This window comes from Pseudopodoces humilis, chromosome 10 (genome assembly GCF_049639895.1).
Source record: "Pseudopodoces humilis isolate 2021_Gansu_Grassland_sample_001 chromosome 10, ASM4963989v1, whole genome shotgun sequence".
Lineage (NCBI taxonomy): Eukaryota > Metazoa > Chordata > Aves > Passeriformes > Paridae > Pseudopodoces > Pseudopodoces humilis.
In genome coordinates, this window is record NC_142209.1 from 9,069,848 (window position 1) to 9,092,790 (window position 22,943).

The following is a 22,943-nucleotide window of genomic DNA, read 5'->3' on the forward strand; positions in this document are numbered from 1 at the left end:
ATAAAATTGTATTCACCACCGGAGGGGCAGGCTTTTGTGGACATCTTTCCATAACTGCCTTGGGAGGCCTTCAAATAAAGATCCCCTTTTATATTACCTCCTTACTAAAATTATCTCATGTTTCATTTCCAGGTTGGGAAAAAGGCAACAATTTAATTATTCTGCCATTATGAGTTCTTTTTATAATTATTATGTAATTAAGAGTTTAAAAAGTAGTAGATATTAATAACCTGTGACCCTTTTTTCCTTTACTGGAAAAAATGTAAATAGCATTTCTGTGGGCTCTTTGTAAACCTTGCAAGGATTTGGTATCACCAAGGTAAATCTGTAACCGTATCATTATTGTAAGCAGGAAATAAGGTTTTTGATTTCTACAGGGGGAATTAATATTATGGGCTTGTAGCCCCAATTCAGTATTTACTATGTAGTGAAGCAAACAGTTTTCTTTAAATTTACAATCTACACAGAGGAGTTTACTAAAATATTCATGAGTCCTTGCTCTTCTCTTGTTTCTGCCTGATTTTCACATTGAAGTTCTGTAGCTAAACCTATATCCATAAACATATATTAGCAGAGGGGAAGACAGAAATACAGGAGTAAGTGATAATTTAAGTAGTAGGAAGGTGAAGACTTTTGGACACATTCCATACCTTTTACATTCTGTAGCTATCTTTACAAAACCTGAGTCAATGAATTCCAACAAATTATAACTCAGTACAGACTGACACTAGAATCAGGGCTTTCATCTGCACATTTATAGAAACATATAAACTCACCTACATAACTGTTAATCTTACGTTTTTGAACATATTAACTTGTGCTCCCTGTCGTGCTTTCCGCTAATGAGCTCCTTTATAAATCAGAAATTTGAAATCCCAAATTACAGCACACAGACACAGACTATGCATGCAAAAAGCTCATCTCCAACTGCAACACACACACATTAAAACATGCAATGACAACACACACAACAAACCACTGAGACTAAAAAGGTAAGTTTTCTAACAGTTATTTCACCTACTTGTCGATAGAGCCCACCATGTAGTAAACCATTGGAAACCAACAGATTGCATCCAGAAAATGCATATCTGGCCTAAGCAGCAGATGGAATTACAAAATGAAACAGTATCACAACAGCAGCATCTCTTCAAAAATATTTCAATCAACTGGTACTTTGGGGTTTTTTAAAAAAAATAACTTTCTTAAACCTTGACATTATAATTTCAGTTTAAGCAGGAAACAGGTTTGCAGAAAGCTGTGAATCAACAGTTTGCTGTGATCATAAAGAATGATCAGAATTAACATGCTTATATTAATAAATACACCACTAAAATCATAAATGTAATGGCACAGGACAATTCCAAATATAAGAACAAATAAGTGACGTCCAAGACACACTACCAAGTTATACTCCAATGTATGTCTTAGGAGGACTTAAAATAAGCAGCAACAATTCTTAATTAAATTGTAAAGAGAAATCATAAGTTAGGATTTGTGACACCTACTGTTTTCAAGCCTACTCCCTTTCAGAGGAGTGACTGCAAACGCTGCACAGAGACAACACTAAGGGTATTGGTTTAATTAGCAAGTAGAGCTTTTACTTCACATTAATCAATCAAAAGTGGGTTTAGCTATAAAGTGTCACAACAACATTAAAGTGTGTGAAGTTGGGACCTGTGCTGGCAAAATGAGCTGGCACTAGAGGGCCTCCTGTGCCCACAGCTTCACTGTCCTACTGCCAGTGGAAGTGATTTAGCCTCATTTAGGCTTCTCAATTAGTGTAATTCACTGTATGACATAGTTCCTACAAAAAAACCCTTCTGTTTTGCAAACCCAGGTGACTAAGGAGCTGCCTGAGGGAAAATGGGACACTTCACATCAGGCCTTTGTAGAAAAAAATCACTTAAACTGCAACAGATCTACGCAAAGGGAAGCGTCAGTCCTAATATCACAACCTACAAGACATTTTTGCTTTCTTAGCATGCTCTACTTTTCTATGTACAGCAAACTTCCATTTCTGTGTCTTTCAAACTGTGATTTTAAGTAGCTGAGCTGTACCAAAGTGTTGCAAAAAACCCCCAGAAAACTAATTCATTATCAGATTATAAATGAACCAGTCTTGACATAGGCAAATTAGTCTGAAATATTAAAAGCAAGAAATGCAAAAAATTCCAGCAGTCACCAGAGAGATATAAAATTAGCAACAATACTGCAGGTTTTAATTTTCAGCCATGGTTTTAAATTATTTTAGATAATGTGTGTCTGCGGGAGTCCTTCTGGCTTAAAGAACTGTATATCTTTGAGTGTAGAGTTATTAAAAATATACCTTGCTGGTCTGGGCCAGTAAGTGCATTGTGTTAAGTAGGTTAGTGCTGTCATGTAGCTGTGAAACTGTTACACAGCTTGCTTTTTACAGTGTTTATTAAACTATCTAATTTTAGCAGTAACATTCACATTTTTGGGGGTAATTTTAAGAAAAACTTAGCTGAAACATTGGCCATGAAGGATAAGAACATTTAAGTTTACCATGGCTGTTAACAGTCAATAAAAAGTCAATTTTTTATATAACAGTGAACATGGAATATGATTTTTGTCACCAACTTTTCTCAAAGATAAGTGTGCCATAACATTTTTGATTTTCAGCTGGCCACGTGAAAAGGAGTCATCTACTGAAGTAATGGAAAAATGGGCTTAAAACTTATCAGAAAGGGGAAAAAAATTCCTTACGGGTTATCCAGCAGTAATACAATGGGGTTTAGTTCTTTCTTTGGTCGGTAATAAGCTCTGAGTGGGACAATAAAGTTATATAAGCCATTTCCAGCAGTTTCTGCTGCAACTATAATCAATTTATTTTTGAATCCATAGGCTTTGGCATCTTCATAGTAGTTATGCTGGCATCCCTAAAACCAAAGTAAGAAACAAGTTCAGTGGATGTGAATATTTTACCAGATAACCCAATAGAGACGTGGTTAAACATTTGATGATGAAAAGAAGGAGAAAATATACTATTATAGCAAACACTGCACAAACCTCATCTCTAAAGAGAAATCAGAATTTAGCTCAGCTCAGATGCAAGAGACAAATGAGAATGCAGGGTTATCCATTAGCAGAAATCCCCTTTACCTTATCTAGTCTTAGACAACAGAAGGGTACTTTTTCATGCAGAAGATGACAAAAGGTGGGAGAACTTCCAATATAAGGAGAGTAAGGAGGATAGCCTTTGGCATAGCTAAAACAGAAAAAAATATTTTTCAGTACAGCAAATTACCAAAATACAGCTGCCTACACAAGTGTTTTATGGGATGTTTATACATATGTCCAAGTTTTAGAGTCAAGTACACAAAATAAACTGTTTAATAGAGGTCAAAAGAATGTATTTTGCAGCCTGTTCAACAGAACTTAGTGAAAGCTACCATGCTTTTGGAGACTGAATAAATTTTGCTTGGATTTTTGAAAATAGTCTGTTGTATCATAGTGTGCTGTCATAGTGTTTTGAACTTGAAACCTCTAAGTTAAAAAAGGAAGGAAAGAAAACAGAAATAACTGCAGTTCTGCTCTTCTCCAATTTTTTTTTTCAAACATTTACCAAGAATGAGTGAAGTCACTATCTTCTAGCTTTAACAATGTACTTTCAAAATGGCTGAAGGAAATTCTAAATGGCAAATCCTGTTCCTGATGAGGTAAAATTTCTAATTTGCCTTAGTGGTTTTTTACAAGAGGCCTTTTAAATCCTGGTGTTTCAGTCTGCACATTTAAGATGACTTGTCTTACTAATTTTCTCTCGGGAGCTTGATAATCTTCCCTATGGCTTCCCATGCTTGCCACTGATGGAGACAGGAAACTGCTGGTTGAGACACTAGCTTCATTGTGTATTTCAGTTTTAACACCCCTGTCAGCAATCCCAGTAAACATAGCTGCTCATCTGCACAGCAGGATTGAATACTCTGGGTTTTTCTGGGTAACGCATCATTATTTTCAGCAACACACTAACAAGCATTTTGAATTAAATACGATTATTTTTCCTGTACTGCTTTTTTGTCATTCCTGCATTTTGAATACAGACACCAGCCCCAGCATTCAAAAGCCTGTTGGATGATCTGATTAGCACTGTATTGTCATGACAGGAATACTTATCTGTTTACAAATTTGTTGAGTGACCACTTAGTAACTATGGAAAGTTAAAAAAAAAAAAAAAGCAGCCCCTAAAATATGCTACGAATGCACTGCAATAGATGACTACAGCTTTTATAACTGCAAAGAGAAAATCTCCATCAAATAGAAGAGTTAATCTGTTGGGTGGTATTGTATTTCAGTGTACGCTTATGGCATTCTGCTAGCATTTCCTCAATGGGAATAAGTCCATAATTGGGCTTCATGGGACTTGCTTCCTAGAAGTCCTCAGATTGATCTGCATTCCAAAAAATATTATCAGTGCTTTTTATATAGTATTAACCTTTCACTTTATTATATATTTAATATACATACTCTAAGCCTGCAGAGACTTCATCATCTGATGGGGTGGTTTCATCTTCCGACTGGTCACTGAGCAGATCACATGTTTGGCAGGAGGATGAGTCTGCAACCTCCAGCACCGGGGCTATGCTGGGCCTCCTGCCCTCCCTGCCTGCCTCGGCTGGAAGGGCCAGCGTGGCCCTGCTGGCCCCGCGGCACCCGCTGTCCTGTAGATCGATGGCCACGGTTCCTAGGGGCAGGGAGAACATTTCCTCAGTGCTTCTCACAGAGTTTGAGCGAGATTGCCGGATTTAGTGGGGATTGCCTGGCTGCATGACTCACAGCAACACTAGGCTGATTGTGCTTATTCCGCAGAAATAAAACTCAAACTGTACTCAAGGAAAGTAACGCTTCCTGACAAATAGTCTATGTCTTCTTGTTAACTACCTCTTTTAAATCGTATCTTATGTAATCAGTCCACATTTATATGCATCAACAACCTGCAGATTTTACTTACGGTGTTTTTTAAATTACAGAAGCTCATGAAAACTTCTTACAATCAGGTATGAATGACAAAGAAGTTCTCATATGTTACAAGTTCAAACCCACTTGTTTTGCTTTGCACATGCTTTATTATTACTTTTTTATACCATAGTCTTAAGTAGTTTAATTCCACATTGTCAAGTAAAAGAGAATACAATTCCATTTGTTTGTTTGGGGGTTTGGGTTTTTCTTTGGTTTGGTTTGGGTTTTGTTGTTTGTCTGTGGGGTTTTTTTTTTAATGTTAAGGCAAATGTTTGAAGTTTTTATATTAATTCTTTATATTCATAATTACAGTTTCTTAAAAGTTTAGGAAGCTGCTTTATAATGTACTACTCATTAAATAAGAATATGTTGTGATGTAATGTTTTTATTTTTTTTTTTACTTACCCATGCTGGCTATTATACTGTGTACTGGTAACCTAGAAGCTCCATGACAAGATAATTTTGATTCATGGTTTTTTCTATGCTTTTCTTGCTTCTTAAAAGCAGAATTCTCTTCTTTGGTGATATTTATATAAAAGCATATATCAGTAGAACTCATGATATATCGAGGACCTGGATTCAGCAAAATGTTTTTGTTATCTTCCTTTCTAACACCAATCAGACAGACTCCAAACCTTAATTAGAAAAGAAAATGCATGGTTCATTTTTCAAAATCCTGCAAACACCAGAATTTCCATTGTCAAAAATGAACCTTAGTATATTTTTATTCTTTGCACATTATGAACATTTGCAGCTTTCTGGATGACAAAGATGTTTGAAAAATGTGTTCTGCTAAAGAGGCCACATCAAATCAAGCAGATTTTATGAGCTCATGAATTCCTAGGCAGTTGAGTGTTTTTGGTAATGCCCAGAATATTCTCCTAATGTTGTTCTAGTTGATTTTTTCTGTCAGATGAATAGTCCTTTTTGGGAAAATATTGTTAGAAAAACGAATACATGATATGAAAAATTATTAATCATGTTAAATTGTTCCATTATTTATAAGTAATGGAAACCATTTTCATAATTCATTTTTGCAATTCACTCTTAAAAATGTATTTGATTAGTGACAGAAAATAAGGAATCACAGCAAAAAACCTTGATTAAATATGATAATAAACCCAGCATTTAGGGTTTGATAAATGCTTATTTTATAAAATATATACAAACATACATGATTTGTGTTTATTTAGCACATTCATCTCACAGAGCAGCACTGGGTAAGTGATGCATCATCTGGACTTTAAAGTAGGTATGATATAATTTAACAGAAAAACAAGTTTTATGTTTGAACAATCACCAGAATCAACCATGTGACACCTCTAAATTGAACATTTTCCGTAATATGAATATTCCACAAAGGAAGCCATATTTCCAGCTGAGTCCTAAATAAAAAAAACAAAACAACATTCTCTCACCCATTCATTTCTAGATTGCTTTGGACTTGGAAAAGGACTGGTGTTCTTGAAACCTCTGAATGGTGCCCTTTTTTTTCTGGTTGTCCAGCTTATCCTTTATCTTTCATATTCTGCTCTCTTAGACTGACATGGGCTATACAGAATGAACATAAGCTTTTACCTGACCAGCTCCAACTCACAGAAATATACCCCTATTAGTGGCCAGATACTTAAACCCAGGAACAGATTAATGTGCAGTACTGTGCCTTTAGTGCAGAGCTATGTTGCAGGCAAAACAAGTAATTATTTCTTTGAACTTTTGATGGTTGATAAGAAAAATAAACATACTTTTTATGTGCATTGAAAGAAGCATATGTGAAGCTCTTCCCCTCGTATTCTGCAAAGAACATACTTTCTTCCAGGCTAATGTGATACACTTCGTTACCAGAGCACCTGCCATACATTTTCTGCCATTGTTCTGGTGATTGCTGACTCTCCCTGAAACATAAAGAGAATAATTTAACACTTAATGCAAAATTTTTGTTAATCAAAATGGTATTTCATGTCAATGGAAACTAAAAATGTCTACTGAAAATGTCCCATAGGCTAATCTGAAAGAAGTATTTGAGATTGAATCTTCGTAATACTATAGGTACAGAGATTATTTTAATGTATTAAAGAGCATTTTCTGCTAAGTAATAGACATATAAGAGTATGTACTTTAATATCAGGAGAGAGGTGGCTCAATTATTTTAAAATCACACCATAATAAGTAGACCCATAACAATTTGAAGGTGACAGGGAAAACCAGCAGCATTCTCATTATATTCTTAAAGACAGCCTCTCTACATGCTTTATGGCAGACTCGCTGGTTCCTGTCTGAGTATCATTAATAACAACTTATACTGGAAAGATTAATTTGTCTTTGGTCATTTGATCTGTAAGAGAGATTTTTCTGCTTTTGCTTATCAGTGATCTTTATCCCCTATTATTTGGTATTTTTAGTTCCTGCGTCTTGTAGACTATTACAAGTATACAGCTTCTTTTCTCTAGTGCAAGAAAATAAATGACAAAGCAGATCATCCTTTACTCTTTGCAAGCTGCTGCCCTTTATGCAAACAGTTTAGTGGAAATGTTCCAAACCTCAACAACCCCAACACTTGTAGTCCTGGAGCTCCTGGATACTTCTTGATTAAGTTTCACATGGAAACAAGGTTGTGCCTTGCATGATTTTTACTGGAGGTAACTGATGCATATGTACAGATAGGTCATGAAACTGACTAGTGTGTTCTGTATTTTGCCATTTGGAGTGAAGACCTCAAGATACTGAGACATGCTTCTTTTATGCTCATTTATATATATTCAGTACCTTAACACAATTTCTATTTTTCTTCAATTTACCACGTTTCTTCACTCTCATCATGAAAACATTTTGTTTCAAGATGAAAATAAGTAAACCATTTTTGTTGCAACACTATAAATAGTGTACTAGTATAGAACAGCAGAACTAGCAATGTAATTTCAGAACATTTTCCCTTATCTGACTTTTACCCCTAAAATAAAATGGCCACCTGTTTAATGTCTGCTTGCTTCCAGTGAGTTGTCCGAAAGCTTCCCATGGGGCTGAACTGCAGAGATCACATTAACTTCAAGTCAGAAATGTTATTTTCTTCCAGTATTTTGTATCATCAAATAAACCCTAATAGATTTGTATTACTAGTTTAGATAAACAGATAAGAGTTAAAGATAAATGTTAAGATTCTTAATTAAGATTGATAATGAGATTATAGATAAGATTCAAGGTAGAATTTTGGTGTCTCACAGACTAAAGTTTTGAATTCCATAAACAGCTGAGAAGAAAACAGCATTATTTACACCTCCTCTACAGGTATTCACACTTGAGTCCTACATAAGGTAAACATAAAGGTACATAAAGGTATAACATAAAACATAAATGTAACCTACATAAGGTAAACATAAATTAAACATAAGGTGTAATGCAGGTGGTAATAGCAACCATGATAATAAAAGGATAATTAAACATGAACTAATGTAAAGGAAAGCAGTTCACTATTAACATTGGAAGTCTATTTAACAAATTATTTTCATTATGTAGAATGAATTTAGTCTTTGGTTTGGTTTATAAATACATGCATGTACATTTTTTAACTGTAGTTTAAATAATCTGCTTTCATCTAATCTTACTTAACCAAACTCAAGTTCTCATCTGACTTCATCTTTTATATGTATAAATAAAGGTAATTTCACCTATTTTAACAACTAGTAGTTAATTTACCTCTTGTTCAACAACAGAAAACATCTAGAAAAGCAAAAAAAAAAACCCTCTGAACTATAAATTGGTCAAATTCAAAGAAGTTTTATGTCTGCAGTACAGTGAAAAATGCCCTTATTTTGGAATCTGAGAATAAATGCTCTGAAGAGTGCTGACTACAGTGGATAAAAACTAGACATTTTCACTTTTTCAGTCTTTCTGTATAAACACAGAATAGTATTCTTACAGTAACATACATTGTGCATTCTTACATACAGTACAATACACACATTCTTACAAAAACTCACGTTACTTTAATCATTCTGGATTCAAAGTAATGCTACAATTATTTGTGCAAAAAAAATCTTTATTTTTGTTCCTAGTATGTACAATGACCAGACTAGAAAACATTTACTTTTATTATGCTGGTTATATCTATTAATTTTGATTGCAAAATCAGTGTAAAAGTTCAAATTAAGCACTTTTGAATTCTGTGACAGTTACTTTGCGTCACAGTTGGGAATCTGTATATGATCCATGTGACTGCTAAACAATGAAATGCTGAAGTTCCTAAGGAAAGCAGAAAACATTTCCCTGACAGCTCTTAGGAAGACTGCTCTTCTTTTACATGCATGTAATATGAAATATCTGGAAAAGGGTCTGGATTCTCTGTATGTCACAGAATGAAAGGTAGGCAGATGAAAATGTGTAAAGAATGTATTTCACCATGGTTCTGAGCACATATCAAAACAGTGTTTTGTTGTCTTTCTATTAGGAGATTTTAGTGCAGACAGTGCCATTAAAATCTTGGCATTTGTTGTTCTCAGTAGTAACAGTTCTAGGAAGAATTTCTGTTTTCCCCATTCTGAGCAAAAGGGAATACTAGAAATGTCACACAGAAGGTTAAAAAACTCTGCTTATAAATATATATATATTGGGTTCATGGTCACTTGGAAAAGAAGTTAGCATGTTACAAGACTTACGTAGTGTATATACAGCTATTCCATTTCTACAAATATATTTAGAGATTCACTCTTTATTGCATCTGTGTGCTCACAGCATTTCAATCAAGAATACTTTATTATTCCAAGAATACAGCATAAAAGAGATACACCAGATGTGGTAAAATTATTTTAGAGAATTCAGAGAAGATCTACTGTGACTATGCAGTCTGCAGAGACACCATAATTCTGCACCCCTTCCAGCAGTGTGGTCATGTTAAAAATCATGTATGTATGTTTACCTGTATGTTAACACACAGGCACAGAAGAGCAAATACCGTATATCATCAAAAAACATGCTTCTTTAGTTCATTGAAACAGACCTTCTAATTAGTGTATTAGAATAGGTATTCTTAGGACTTGTTAGTGCTTGTAAATATAAGTTTGTGATAGATAGAGACACTTCATTCTACTAAACTAGAAATACAATTTGATCTTATTTTATATCATGGAAGTGGCACAACAGCAGGCAACAAAGTTTTGAATACTGGGGGGAGGGGGTGTTCTCTTCAAAACTATAGTGCCTTGAGTAAAGCGTTTTGATGCTTTTATTGTGCAGAAGGTTCCATTTTCTTTTTTAAAACTTTAGTTGCGTGGGAATTCAGGGTAAGCTGTTTTCCAAAGAATATCAGCTATGACTTTTCCAAGTTGTTTGTTTTTTTATGGTAGTATATACTTACTGTCCCCTGGATGTATGAACCAGCAGAGTGATTAATGTAGAAGTAGCTGGACATATACAATTTAGAGCTAGCATAGCATATTTGAATTCCTCTTCACACACAACATGATCTGTAGGGAAAAGAAGAATACAAATTGTTTTACATAGATACTTTCAATTGAACAGAATTATCATGTCCTTGTCTAGGAAAATGGTGAAGATGGATCAATCAAAAGTTGGCCCAAGATATTCCTCTTCTGCTTGAACTTTGGAAATCAGCTGTGTATGATTTTCCCTGTCTATGCTATCTAACATGGATGGCTACTACTTTAAACCCAGATCTCAGCTAAATGCTCTCCAGTGCTTGCTGATGGCATGAAAAGGAAATAGAAATGATTCTTTAATGTAATTCCCATATACCTATGACAGTGTTGAAATGGCTATAAAAAGGGACAAGCACAAAACTTGTAAGTGCTTGTCAGTGTAGAAACATAGTCAGAGAGGTTTTATAAAATCATGAAGGCATTTAATACTAAGTCTGTTTTTTTCCCCTCTGATTTTAGTGTTTGGCTCTTTCAATGGGAGCAGAATTTGCTTCTAATCAGAATGAATATTACAAATAGTACAACTGATGATCAAAACATAGGCACATGAATATTGCTGAGTAAAGGCAGGCAAATAACCTCCCCACCTAAACCTGAACTATTGCGCATCTGCTTCTGGTTTCACCAGCATGTCACTGAAATCCTTAGAACCACCTTGCCTCTCTAAGCTGCTTTCCTGACACAATTTATAGTATAGCTATAAGCATGACACTTCCTGAAAATAAAAGTGAAGGCGTATTTTGTATGCTTTCTCTGTTCCTTTTATTTTGAACTATCTAGAGGCCTTTCAGCAACAGAATCATTTACTACTGAATTGAGTAATTCTCTCATTTTCTGAAGATCAGGGCCTATTTAAATGTCATAGGGAATGGATGAATTTAATTATATGAAGAGTGTCAAATGTAGGACAAAATGAGATTTTTCTTCCTGTAAATATATTTCAGCTATAGCAGTTAAATATTTCCTGCAGAAAATATTTTGAATAGAAATACGTTCTTTAAGTTGACCATATGCCATTAATAAACCCATTTGAATTTGAAACCAGAGATTTTGAGAGGGTAAGGCACAGCCTGTGGCTTGAATGGAATATCTGCAGTCCATTACCACTGGTCAGATGGTAAAGATTTATGGAAGTTAATACCAACTTCCTGACACTGAAAGAAAGAGAATTCTCGGGTTTTTAATTTTTATAGGATTTTGCCAAATAACTTCCCCTTATTGTTTTATTTGGAAGGCTGTCATATTATAGCTAAACATTTTGAAAATATGAGAAAGAAAAAATACACAGGGTAATGATTTCATCATCTGTTATTTCAGACCTTGTTCTTGAACCCAATTGTATATCCTGGCCTAAATATATGCAAATTAAAACCTCCAGATGCACTCTACTCTCTAACATCTACGAGAGAACTTTCTTGGCAGATATTTAGGTAAAATGTTATCAAAGAATATAGCACACAGCCAACAGAGATTGCTGTCTTCCAACAGCCTCTTAATCATGTCTGAGAGACTCAAGTGGTGTTGTAAAGTGTTTTTACATTAGAAGCCTTGGAGCTGGACTTGTGGACTATTTCTGCATCTGTTGGAGACTCTGACCTTCTGCAGTTAAGGTCTTGTATTAGACACAGACCCGGTCAAAAATGCCATGCTCATGTCTCCAATTATTTGACAGCTTTTAGCTTTCCTATAACATTACTGTATTTTTTCTGTATGCTCAGGACTTGTAGAGGATTACACAGAACTTTATCTGCTGCTTTCTTTCTGAAGTGAGTAGGGAAGAAGCTGGATGACAGCTCTCCCACTCTTCAGGTCTGGGACATCAGTCATGTCCCCTGACAGCAGGTACCAGAATCAGCAAATTACTCATCTGGTGTGATAGCAAAGCAGACCAGGAAACTGCAGTTTATCTTGAAGTGAATATTAAATATGTCAAATCAGCTTCCCAGAAAAGTAAGTATTTTCACTGAGTTTATACTAAAGGAATATTACATTTAGAATTTCCATAAGTTGCTGTTTCTGTTGAAAATATATTTTGACAGAAGTTTTGTTGCTAAGTCTGTCTCAAAAGGATGTAGTAATGCAGTGGGGTGAGTTATGGTTTCTGTGATGTTACTGATGATAAAGCAGACTCAAAATACTGATTTATGCCTGCAGCAGCAGCCATGTGGTAAGACCTGGCACGATTATTCTGAGAAACCTTACTTTTGTCAATTTGATAAGTTAACATGACCACTACCAGATCTGAAAAACATCCGTCCATTACCCCTAGACTATTTTTATCTGTAATTGGACAGATTAATCATCTGCTACATTCAGTATCCATTTCAGTGAAATCTGGACTATGAAATAAACTACTGAAGCTTTTATGCCAGACTTCAACAATCTGTGCTAATTCATGGGTGCATTTTGAATAAACAAAATGTATCCCCATTTCCTGGAATTGTAATTACATATAATTTCCAAGTATTCAAAGTATAGGATACACACACACACACAGACACACACAGACACACAAATTATAAAAGTTTTAAGTTCAGCTCAGAAAATACTGAATTTACTAGTCTCTGAATTGTATAAATATATTGCTCTGCTGTGGAAAATCTTCACTTGATTTCCCATTTGTGCTGAAATGCAAGGCCAGGAGCTTGCACCAAGGGTACATGGCCTTTTGTAGCCCTGTGTGTTTGAAAGAAAAGTGGGAAGATTAAGAATGTAACTGCCAGCATTATTGAAAGAAAAACTTGGATGTCAAGGCATTTTTATATTGGAAATTACTAGGGAGAAATCAAAACATTTCAGCTTAAGAGATAAGACAGTTGCCCATCTGATCACTATCATGTTAAGAGCAGCTGTGTGTTTGAAGTGTTCACAGCTTAAACTCACAAAGGGCTTTGCTGGGACAAACATTTATGCCACTGTAGCAATGTAAGTAGGTTAATATTTTAAACAAAATAGTTAAAATCCACTGTAAAAAATATCAGAAGGCACAGAATGCAAGGATGTGTGTATGGCATTAGGTGGGAAGTCAGGAAATCTGACTTTCTTACAGGTCATATGAACCTGGCCAAGGTGCCTCTATTCTCTTGCTTTGAGGACAAAAATAAGTTCTTATTCTCTCATTAAAGACAGGAAGGATGTTTAAGTCTTGTTTACTGGATGGGAATACATTATAACATTTACTTTTCCTGTATACTGTTTCTGCCTGAGGCAGAAAACCTCCAGGCAGAAAACCAGGCTTTTCTCTCCTACAGGACCAGGCAGTCAGTGTCTGAATTTCAGGACTGCCTCATGCAGTCTAGGAAGACTGGTCAACCTAATACATGCTGCTGAGAAACTGGCCTTTTAGTGCTTTATACGTTTTCAATGTAGTTAAAAGTTAAACTTTAGTTAGGAGGACTATTTGGTTTTATTTCTTCTAAATTCAAAAACTTCATTTTTGACAGCTTAAGTCTCTAAACCTGTGCGTAAAAAAAAAAAAAAACCTAAGAAGAAATCCTATTACTGAATATTTCATGTTCATAAAAATGCCCAGTATTGTTTTGGGAAACCTCTAGAAGAAAAGTCATTTTCTCAAGGAATATCAGATTTAAAAGAAGATTTTACATGAAGACAGTAATAAAGCAGCCCTGAATCATAATAGGATAAGCACTTAGAAAAATGTTCCAGATGGTTGTGACAAATTTCACTTGTAAACACTCTGGACAGGTCTGTAGTCTGCAGCCTCCACTGGGTACATGTTTCAGGATAATGAACTGTTGGATGACATTAATGCCAAAGGGGGATCCTCCTAGAAAATGTATGCCAATAAATATTATTCTCATGGCTCCAGCAGTGCCTAACCGTTTACAGTAGGTGAGCATCCAGTGGTGATGCTGAAGTTCACTTGAAGGAAATCTTAACAAAAGAGTTTTTCTGGGTTTTTTGTTGTTTTTTGGGGTTTTTTAAAAAATATGGTCTAAATTCTGTAACACTTCAAACAGACTTGAAAAATTGCCTCTGTTTTACAAGTCTAGTTATATATAAACTTCTACAGAGACAAGCCATTAGGAATAATGAAACTCCCTTAAAAGCACTATTTGGAACAACAAATTAACACAGTTACTGATGAAGAATAGAGGCCATGACTAAGGGAGCAAGGATTATGTTTGTGCTGGGTGGTTTTAAGGGGGAGATGAAAAAGTACCATCAGTCTCATCACAGCATGAGCCTTATTCCCCTCTGTGCCATCATATCTTGAGATTATACTTTTATAACTTCAGAACTGCTACTGATGGGGTTTTTTCTTCTTTCTAGCCCAGTGGTAAATTCTGTAGCTTTTAAAATTACAGCTTTAACTGTTGCACTGGAGCTGTTCTACTAGAATTTTTTCATCACATTCCGGGATGATGGAAGAGACTAATATGTTTCCATAGAGTTGTTTTTATTTTTGCATGAATCGGCAATCTTTTCTTCCTCAGAATATATTCAAGAAAATTTAATTTTCAAAATTGCAGCTGAAAAGGTAAGCTTCTCTTCTACTTCAGACCTATTTCTCCAAAAGTAATTGTGTGTTTTTGCACACGAGCATATGTCTCTGTACTTATATATATGACTGTTTGGATATAAACAGAAAGAAAGAGAAACATATAATGCAGAAAAATAGTTTGACAAATAAAAGATGGTAATCTCTTCTTATAGGAGTGGATTTTTTTCAGATTTCTTAACATCATTTTGCATTTTATGCCATGGTTTCTAAACCAAGCATTTTACTGGATATAGAATTAAATTATATGTCTGTTTCCAAAATATTTTCAAGTAATTACAATGTTTTCTATACCACTTGGTAAAAACCAGTCCAATGGTAAGATTTTTCCCTCAATCATTTGTTGGATTAAATCTGAATAGATGTTCTTATGCACCCCTTAGTAACTACGTTTAAGTAAACAGAAATTACTTACAGACATGGATACAGTAAGCTGGAGACCTACCTGGATCTGTAATTAAGGAATAGTTATACATCAAATAATTATACTCTCTATATTATGTAGCATAAGACTATTAATTTTTAAAAGTTCTTGTAAGTTGCTTTATAATTGCTTTACCATTGCTAGGATGTGTATTATTTTACAAAACTTCACATTTAATCAGCTTCTATGTAGTAAATATGAAGTAGTTCTCACTTTGCTTGTGTTCGTGAAACAAACTGTCAAACGCTAATGAGTGCTTCAAATGACTGCAGTCTTCCACTTACCTGCAAACTTGATGTGGAATTTATTCTCAGGCTTCAGTATCTGGACATATAAAGGACAATTTGGAGCAAAGTCTTTAACTGCCCATGCTCTTAAAATGGTTTGGTGATCCTAGAAGAAAGATATGAGGGGATGCCAATGAAATCCAAATAACTATGTCAGATTAGAAAAATAATTTATTATCAGACTTGCTCCATTGAAGAAAATTCTTTTTAAGACCATGTGGTACCAGCTGGTATGGATGTTTATGTGCAAGTTATATAATTACTATTAATTATTAATTTCCAGAAATGTTCCACTAATAAGGTAATTTGAACCTCTCCTATCTTTCTGCAAATGCTAATGATTGTGTCATTTGGAAAGGGGTCGCATTTGGATGTGGAATGATTGTGTGAAAACTTAGATGGCAGCAATTAGTCATGTGCAATTAATCAAGAATTATATAGCATAGATGTCCTTCCAAAGAGACTCATAATTAAAATGCCATTAAATGATGACTTCAGGAACTGAGAGTTTAAGATTGTGGGAAATTCTAAAAATATCAGTTTAATTAAAAGAAGATCTGAATCTCTGTGGAACTAAAACATTTTCACAACTGATGTCAGGTTTTAGCCAGCGATTAACCACAGATTCCAAAAGATTTTCAGGCTGTTAGTTTTTGTTCATGTTACCACATGACAAGAATGAGTTAACTGCAGGGTGACTACTACTATCCATAAAATTCATCTATGTGATAATACATTCATATTTTGAATTTTGTGAAGTAAGACTAATTCCAGTGTGTCGTCCATTGGTTTTTATTTATTTCAAAAGAAAAAGAAACATTACAGAGCTCTATCTAGGAACCCATGCCTGGATTGAAATGCCTTGTCTAGTCATGAAATTTGTGGTATTTAAAGATAAAATATAAAGAATGATTCATTATGTTTGCAGCATCAGCAGTAAGAAAAGGTTTCAGACTCATGAACACAAGGGAAAATCTCTGCCTGGAACAGAGTGTAATTGACATTTTCAAACCATAATATTTTATTGTCAATTGAGATGTTAGCAAGTATTTTTTCTACGAGAAAAACTAGAACGGAGTTAGAAGAAGATTTTCCTTATTAGTAGTTTTATAGATGTAGGATTGCTGGGCCCAGTCAGGAGATTTAAGAGCTGGGGTGTAACCTGGTTTTCCTTGTATGCAGCCACATTTTTTTTACTTTTCTATACCATATAGCAAATTACCCTCCTCAGGATTTTTTGTGTGTGTGTGGTACTGGGTTTTTTGCTCTTTTGTCTTAAGGTAATGACATGCCAACACAGCTCAGAAGCAGCAAATTACTGGTAATGTGGTAGATGGCCATCACACAGACATGTTACATGCCTAGAAATATAGTTATCTCTATGTTAGATATTTTCTTGGATTTTTTAAATTATTATTTTGTCTAAAAAGCTTGGTTTTGTCAGAATGTGCAATGATTGTTAAAGAATGAAGATCTCATTATAAAATGATTCAAATTACACTATTTTGTTGAAAACTTGAACAAACCTAGACTCATGTGAGAGCTGTAAAAGTAAAAGTATGAATCTCAACATGAGGTATTTTTTAATATTATAAAAAGGACTCTTTAAAATTGTCTTGATTATTTGGCACATTGGCAGTTTTAACACTGCAAAATATGGCTTGCTTTCCATTTTCTAGTTCATCTTTGAACCAGCAGTCCACAAATATGTAAAAGATACATATATATAAAATGGGTACTGAAATGCCCTAAAGATCATAAGATCAACTTAGTGGTATGCATTAGTCTAATCTAAATTAATCTAATAAATTTGCATTATTGTTTCTTTTTTTCTCTTCCCACTTGGTATATCCATGTGTTTGTGTACAAAAGTTGGTTATTTGGTTCCTATGTTTTTTGCTCAGTTATTTTCCTGACTTCCACTCTGAAGAAGCACTCCAGGGCAGAGAAAGAAAAACACATGTAGCCTTAATTGATTTCTTAGATTCAGTGTCTTCCTACAGAATTGTGGCTCTCTGTTTTAAAAATGTGGCAATTTCTATGCTAGATTGTAATCACTTTAAAAAACGTTCACCCTTCTCCCAATATATGGTATATATTTACACACAACAAACAGAGGTAACTGAAACAAAATTATGCTTCTGTTCCCATTATTAAATATTTCTTTGGAAGGTGAGAGAAAAAATATATTCTCTTCCATCTGATCTCCACACAATGAACTACAGCCAGTGATCAAAAAATTACCACAGATACAAATGGTGATTAATATAGAGGTGATATTTAAGTACATGTATGAAAAGCTGGAAGTTTTACAGTGTATTTAAATCATAAGAACTCAAGGAAATGCATTTAATATGTATTTTAAAGTAGTTCTGTTAACTGAATCTCTTTATTGCTGTACATAACTTGATAAATTAGTTATAGCCTGCTATGTTTGCAACCATATTGTGACGCCATTAAGGCAGTGTAATTTAGATTACCAGTACAGCAGAGTCACACAATTTGATTAATGAAAGGGGGAAAAAAAAGGTGCAAGCTTGAATTGGACCATCTCTGAATTTTCAGAAAGCCTCAGAAGAAAGCTGTCAGCAATAGCCGAATTGTTGTCACTAGAAGTTACTAACTAACAAAATAGCAAGCAATGAACAGCCAAGGGTACCCATGGCAAATGAGTAAACCCTCTGCTTGAGAATTGTAGCTGGGGGGGTAAAACCACTCATGGGCTTTAAAAAATCACTCGAGTAACAACACCTGTTCTGGTCAGGAATCTCTTCCTTTTATTTTGACAGCTGTCACTCATAGGAGAGGATCCAAGGCTCTTTTAGCAGTTTGTCATCTTATCAACAGCAGGGTGGAAAATCAGTGGTACTTATAAAGATTGATACTGAGATGACAGCTGAACTTCCTTCAGCCCAGTGACAAACGAACCTTATGTATATTAACATGAGGCTGGAGCAGTGTAGGAAATTCAATATATTTCATTTCACATCTCTAGGGGGCAGTAATATAAAATAGCTTTTTAAAAAATTAAGAATTTTCTACTTGCAGTATAAATAAGTGCATTCCCTGTGAAAAGGCAAGCTGACAGCAAGAGAGAAAACAAGGCAGAGAGATGACACCTTGTTTAAAAACTTCAGATCCCACTGACCCTGAGATATTGTGGCCCAAGGGAAGGTACCAGGAGAGCGTCATTGGTGAGATGTGCCTGTTTGTGTGCTCCAGGTACAAAAAGAAATGAGATTTGATAAAAGTCTGTAGTGGCAGCTGAAGTGTGCCAGGTACCCCTTTGATGTTTCCTGAGAGCAGAAAGGAAGAACTGCAGTAGGCCATGGTTCCAGAACCAAACCTGCACCGTTCTGGCTACAATGAATAGGAACTCTGGGAGCTCCATGCAGAGTCCACTGCCTGCCCTGCAGCACAGTCCAGCAGAGCTGAAAGTTATATTTTCTTTGCATAAATTCTGAAGCACTTATGAGCAGAGATGAACAGCTGACTGGTGGTGTTGCTGTCCTTAATGCTACATAAACCTTCCCAGTGCAGTGTAAATCACATGCTCTGATTTTATGGGATTTCTCATTTGTAACCACTGTGCAACTCTCAAGTACATTTTGTGAAATGAGATGTTGTAGCTGATTTATTCTGAATTCATGGCTGATTTAGATAAGACACTTGGGCTATTTTGGATTTTTTCAGTCTCCTAGAAGTTACAGGTATTTTTCCAGGTATTTGCAAGAACTCTTGCTTGTACTTACCTTTGAATACTCCAGACCCTCTGACACTTCTAAGCAGTAGGTCTGCCTTGCTTGACTACTCTTAATGCCAGTTCAGTGGATTTCACTGCTGTGTTTTCAGGACATTGCTGATGAATCAAATTCAAAATCCTTAGCTTAGTAAGTTTAAATGCTATAGTAGGAGCACAGGTATATTTCTCAGGGAGCTCAGTGACTTTCTGAAAGGGATGGGTCCAGAACAGGATCTTTAGCTAACATCTTTTAACTAAGTTCTGATGGCAGACAAAGTAATAAGTGATAGAGAATATATTAAGTAATGCTACAGATATAGTACAAAGATTTCATTCCTAATTTTTTACTGTATCTGTTTTCAACATTCAGAAAATTAATTCTGAAGTGCATGTACACTAATGCACACAGCATAAGTAACAAGCAAGATGAGCTGGAAGCCATGGTAAAGCAGAAAAGCTATGATGTAGTTGCCTTCACAGAAACATGGGAGACAACTCATAACTGGAGTGCTGCAATGGATGGCTAGAAGGTCTTCAGAAGAGACAGGAGAAAGAGAAGAGATGGAGGGGTGGCTCTTTGTATTAGGGAGATTTTTGATGCCATGGGTATTGAAACTAATGACAATGAAGTTGAATATCTATGGGTAAGAATTAAGGGGAAGACCAACAAGGCTGACATCCCACTAGGGAGTTTGTTATTGTCTACCCAGCCAGGAAGAGGTAATGGACAACTTATTCTATAAACAGCTGGAGAATGTCTCAGGATCACCAGCCCTTGTTCTTGTAGGTGACTTCAACCTGCCAGACATCTGCTGGGAACTTAATACAACAGAAAAGAGGCAGTCCAGGAAGTTTCTAGACTGTGTGAAGGACAACTTTTTGTTATAGCTGGTGAGTGAGCCCACCAGGGGAGGGGTTATGTTAGATCTGTTGTTTGCAAATAGAGATAGGCTGGTGGGAGATGTGGTGGTTGGAGGCCGCTTGGGGCACAGTGATCATGAAATTACAGAGTTCTTGATATTTGGTGAAATCAGGAGGAACATCAATAAGACTTTAACATTAGACTTCCAGAGGGCAGACTTTGGCCTATTTAGGAAGCTTTTTCAGAGAGTTCCTTGGGAAGCAGCCCTTGAAAACAAAGGAGTCCAGGAAAGGTGGCCATGCTTCAAAACAGAGATCTTGAAGGTACAGGAACAGACTGTTCCTGGGTGCCAAAAGATGAGTCAATGAGGCAAACATCCAGCCTGGATAGGCAATGAGGTTTTAAAGGAACTTAGGAATAAAAAGAGGATGTCTCACCTTTGGAAGGAGGGTCAGGTCTCTCAAGAAGTATTTAAGGGAGTTGCTAGGGCATATAGGAAAAAATTTAGGAAGGCCAAAGCTCAGTTCAAACTTAATTTGGCAACTTTTGTAAAGGATAATAAAAAACGTTTTTACAAATATGTTAATGGTAAAAGGAAGGGTAAGACCAACCTTTGTTATGTACTGGATGCAGAAGGGAACTTAGTAACTGCAGAAGAGGAGAAAGCAGAAGTGCTTAATGCCTTCTTTGCATCAGTCTTTAGTAGGAAAGCAGCTTGCCTTCAGGACAACTGTCCTCCTGGGTTGGTAGATGGTGGCAGGGAGCAGAATGGTCCCCCCGTTATCCAAGAGGAGGCAGTCAGAGAACTGCTGAGCGACTTGGATGTTTATAAATCTATGGGAGCAGATGGGATCCATCCCAGGGTGATGAGGGAGCTGGCAGATGAGCTTGTGAAGCTGCCCTCCATCATTTACCAGCAGTCCTGGCTCACTGGTGAGGTTCCAGATGACTGGAAGCTGGCCAATGTGACACCCATTCACAAAAAGGGTGGGAAGGAGGATCCTGGAAATTATAGGGCAGTTAGCCTGACCTCAGTATCCAGCAGTTTATACTGAGTGTCATCATGCAGGATGTACAGGATGGCCAGGGTATCAGACCCAGCCAGCATGGGTTTAAGAGGGGTAGGTCATGTTTGACCAACCTGATCTCCTTTTATGACCAGGTGACCTGCCTGGTGGATGCTCAAAAGGCTGTTGATGTTGTCTACTTGGACTTCAGCAAGGCCTCTGACACTGTCTCCCACAGTAAACTCCTGGAAAAGCTGCAGCCCATGGCTTGGACAGGAGCACACTTTGCTGGGTTAAGAACTGGCTGGATGGCCGGGCCCAGAGAGTGGTGTTGAGTGGGGCTACATCCAGCTGGCAGCCAGTCACAAGTGATCCTGTTCAATATTTTTATTGATGACATGGATGAAGGTATTGAGTCCTTCATTAGTAAATTTGCAGAGGACACTAAGCTGGGAGCATGTGTTGATCTGTTGGAGGTTAGGAGGGCTCTGCAGAGAGACCTGGAATGGTTGGATGCATGGGCAGAGTCCAATAAGATGAAGTTTAATAAGTCCAAGTGCTGAGCCCTGCATTTTGGCCACAACAACCCCTGCAGCGCTACAGGCTGGGGATGGTGTGGCTGGACAGGCAGAAAGGGACCTGGGGGTGCTGGTGACAGCAGCTGGACATGAGCCAGCAGTGTGCCCTGGGGGCCAAGAAGGCCAGTGGCATCCTGGCCTGGATCAGGAATAGTGTGGCCAGCAGGAGCAGGGAGGTCATTCTTTCCTTGTACTTGGCACTGGTGAGGCCACACCTGAGTTCTGTGTCCAGTTCTGGGCCCTCAGTTTGGGAAGGACGTTGAGACGCTTGAGCGCATCCAGAGAGGGCAACGAGGCTGGTGAGGGGCTGGGAACACAAACCCTGTGAGGAAGGACTGAGGGAGCTGGGGTTGTTTAGGCTGGAGAAAAGGAGACTCAGAGGTGACCTCATCACTCTCTACAACTCCCTGAAAGGTGGCTGTAGTCAGGTGGGGGATGGTCTCTTTCTCCAGGTAACAATTGACAGAATGAGAGGACACAGCTTTAAACTGCACCAAAGAAAATTTAGGTTGGATATTAGGAAAAACTTTTTTACAGAAAGGGTGATAAAGTACTGGAATGGTCTGCCTGGGGAGGTGGTAGAGTCACCATCCCTGGATGTGTTTAAAAAAAACTGGATGTGATGCTCAGTGCCATAGTCTAGCTGAGGTTAGGGAATGGGTTGGACTCAATGATCCTGAAGGTCTCTTCCAACCTTGTGATTCTGTGGTTGCTATTTCTTACAATGTGGCACCAAAACAGTATTTCTAGCTGAGATTGCTTAAAACATAATTCCTTATAAATACTGGTTCTGTCTTGTTAGGCAATTTGTAAGCATCTTCAGGGATAGTCAGATTAATACTGAACCCCTTTGGAGTTCAAGATTGAACTGAATGAGGCAAGACCGCAATAATTTATTGTAGTGCACATGGTGAAAGTTATTAAGTTATGTTCATAAATCCATCCTCAGTGGCCTTTTTGTCTGGATATTTGTAATCAGTACATAATTTTATTAGCTGGAAGAGTTCTATACATATATGTATATTCATACAGTTTTATTCTTTTATCACAGATGCACTGCACAGAGGTTTGTATTAGCAGTGTTCCTTCATGGACAGTAACTTACCTTACTG

At 36.6% G+C, this 22,943-nt stretch overlaps 1 protein-coding gene across 7 annotated transcripts in view; it reads right to left on the minus strand.

Moving 5' to 3' along the window:
* Positions 1 to 22,943, minus strand: part of KCNT2 (potassium sodium-activated channel subfamily T member 2) — a 129,080-nt gene that overhangs the window by 36,008 nt on the left and 70,129 nt on the right. For 4 of the 7 annotated variants that reach the window (XM_088060345.1, XM_088060341.1, XM_088060342.1 and 1 more), the window contains 9 exons: positions 15,640 to 15,748; positions 10,328 to 10,436; positions 7,946 to 8,002; positions 6,723 to 6,872; positions 5,383 to 5,612; positions 4,486 to 4,702; positions 3,124 to 3,229; positions 2,728 to 2,900; positions 1,022 to 1,093 (listed from right to left, as the gene is read on the minus strand). In XM_088060345.1, the coding sequence (XP_087916471.1) occupies positions 1,022 to 1,093; positions 2,728 to 2,900; positions 3,124 to 3,229; positions 4,486 to 4,702; positions 5,383 to 5,612; positions 6,723 to 6,872; positions 7,946 to 8,002; positions 10,328 to 10,436; positions 15,640 to 15,748 (1,223 nt within the window). The remainder of the gene's footprint in view (positions 1 to 1,021; positions 1,094 to 2,727; positions 2,901 to 3,123; positions 3,230 to 4,485; positions 4,703 to 5,382; positions 5,613 to 6,722; positions 6,873 to 7,945; positions 8,003 to 10,327; positions 10,437 to 15,639; positions 15,749 to 22,943) is intronic. The other 3 variants (XM_088060339.1, XM_088060340.1, XM_014250608.2) reach the window with 3 other exon arrangements.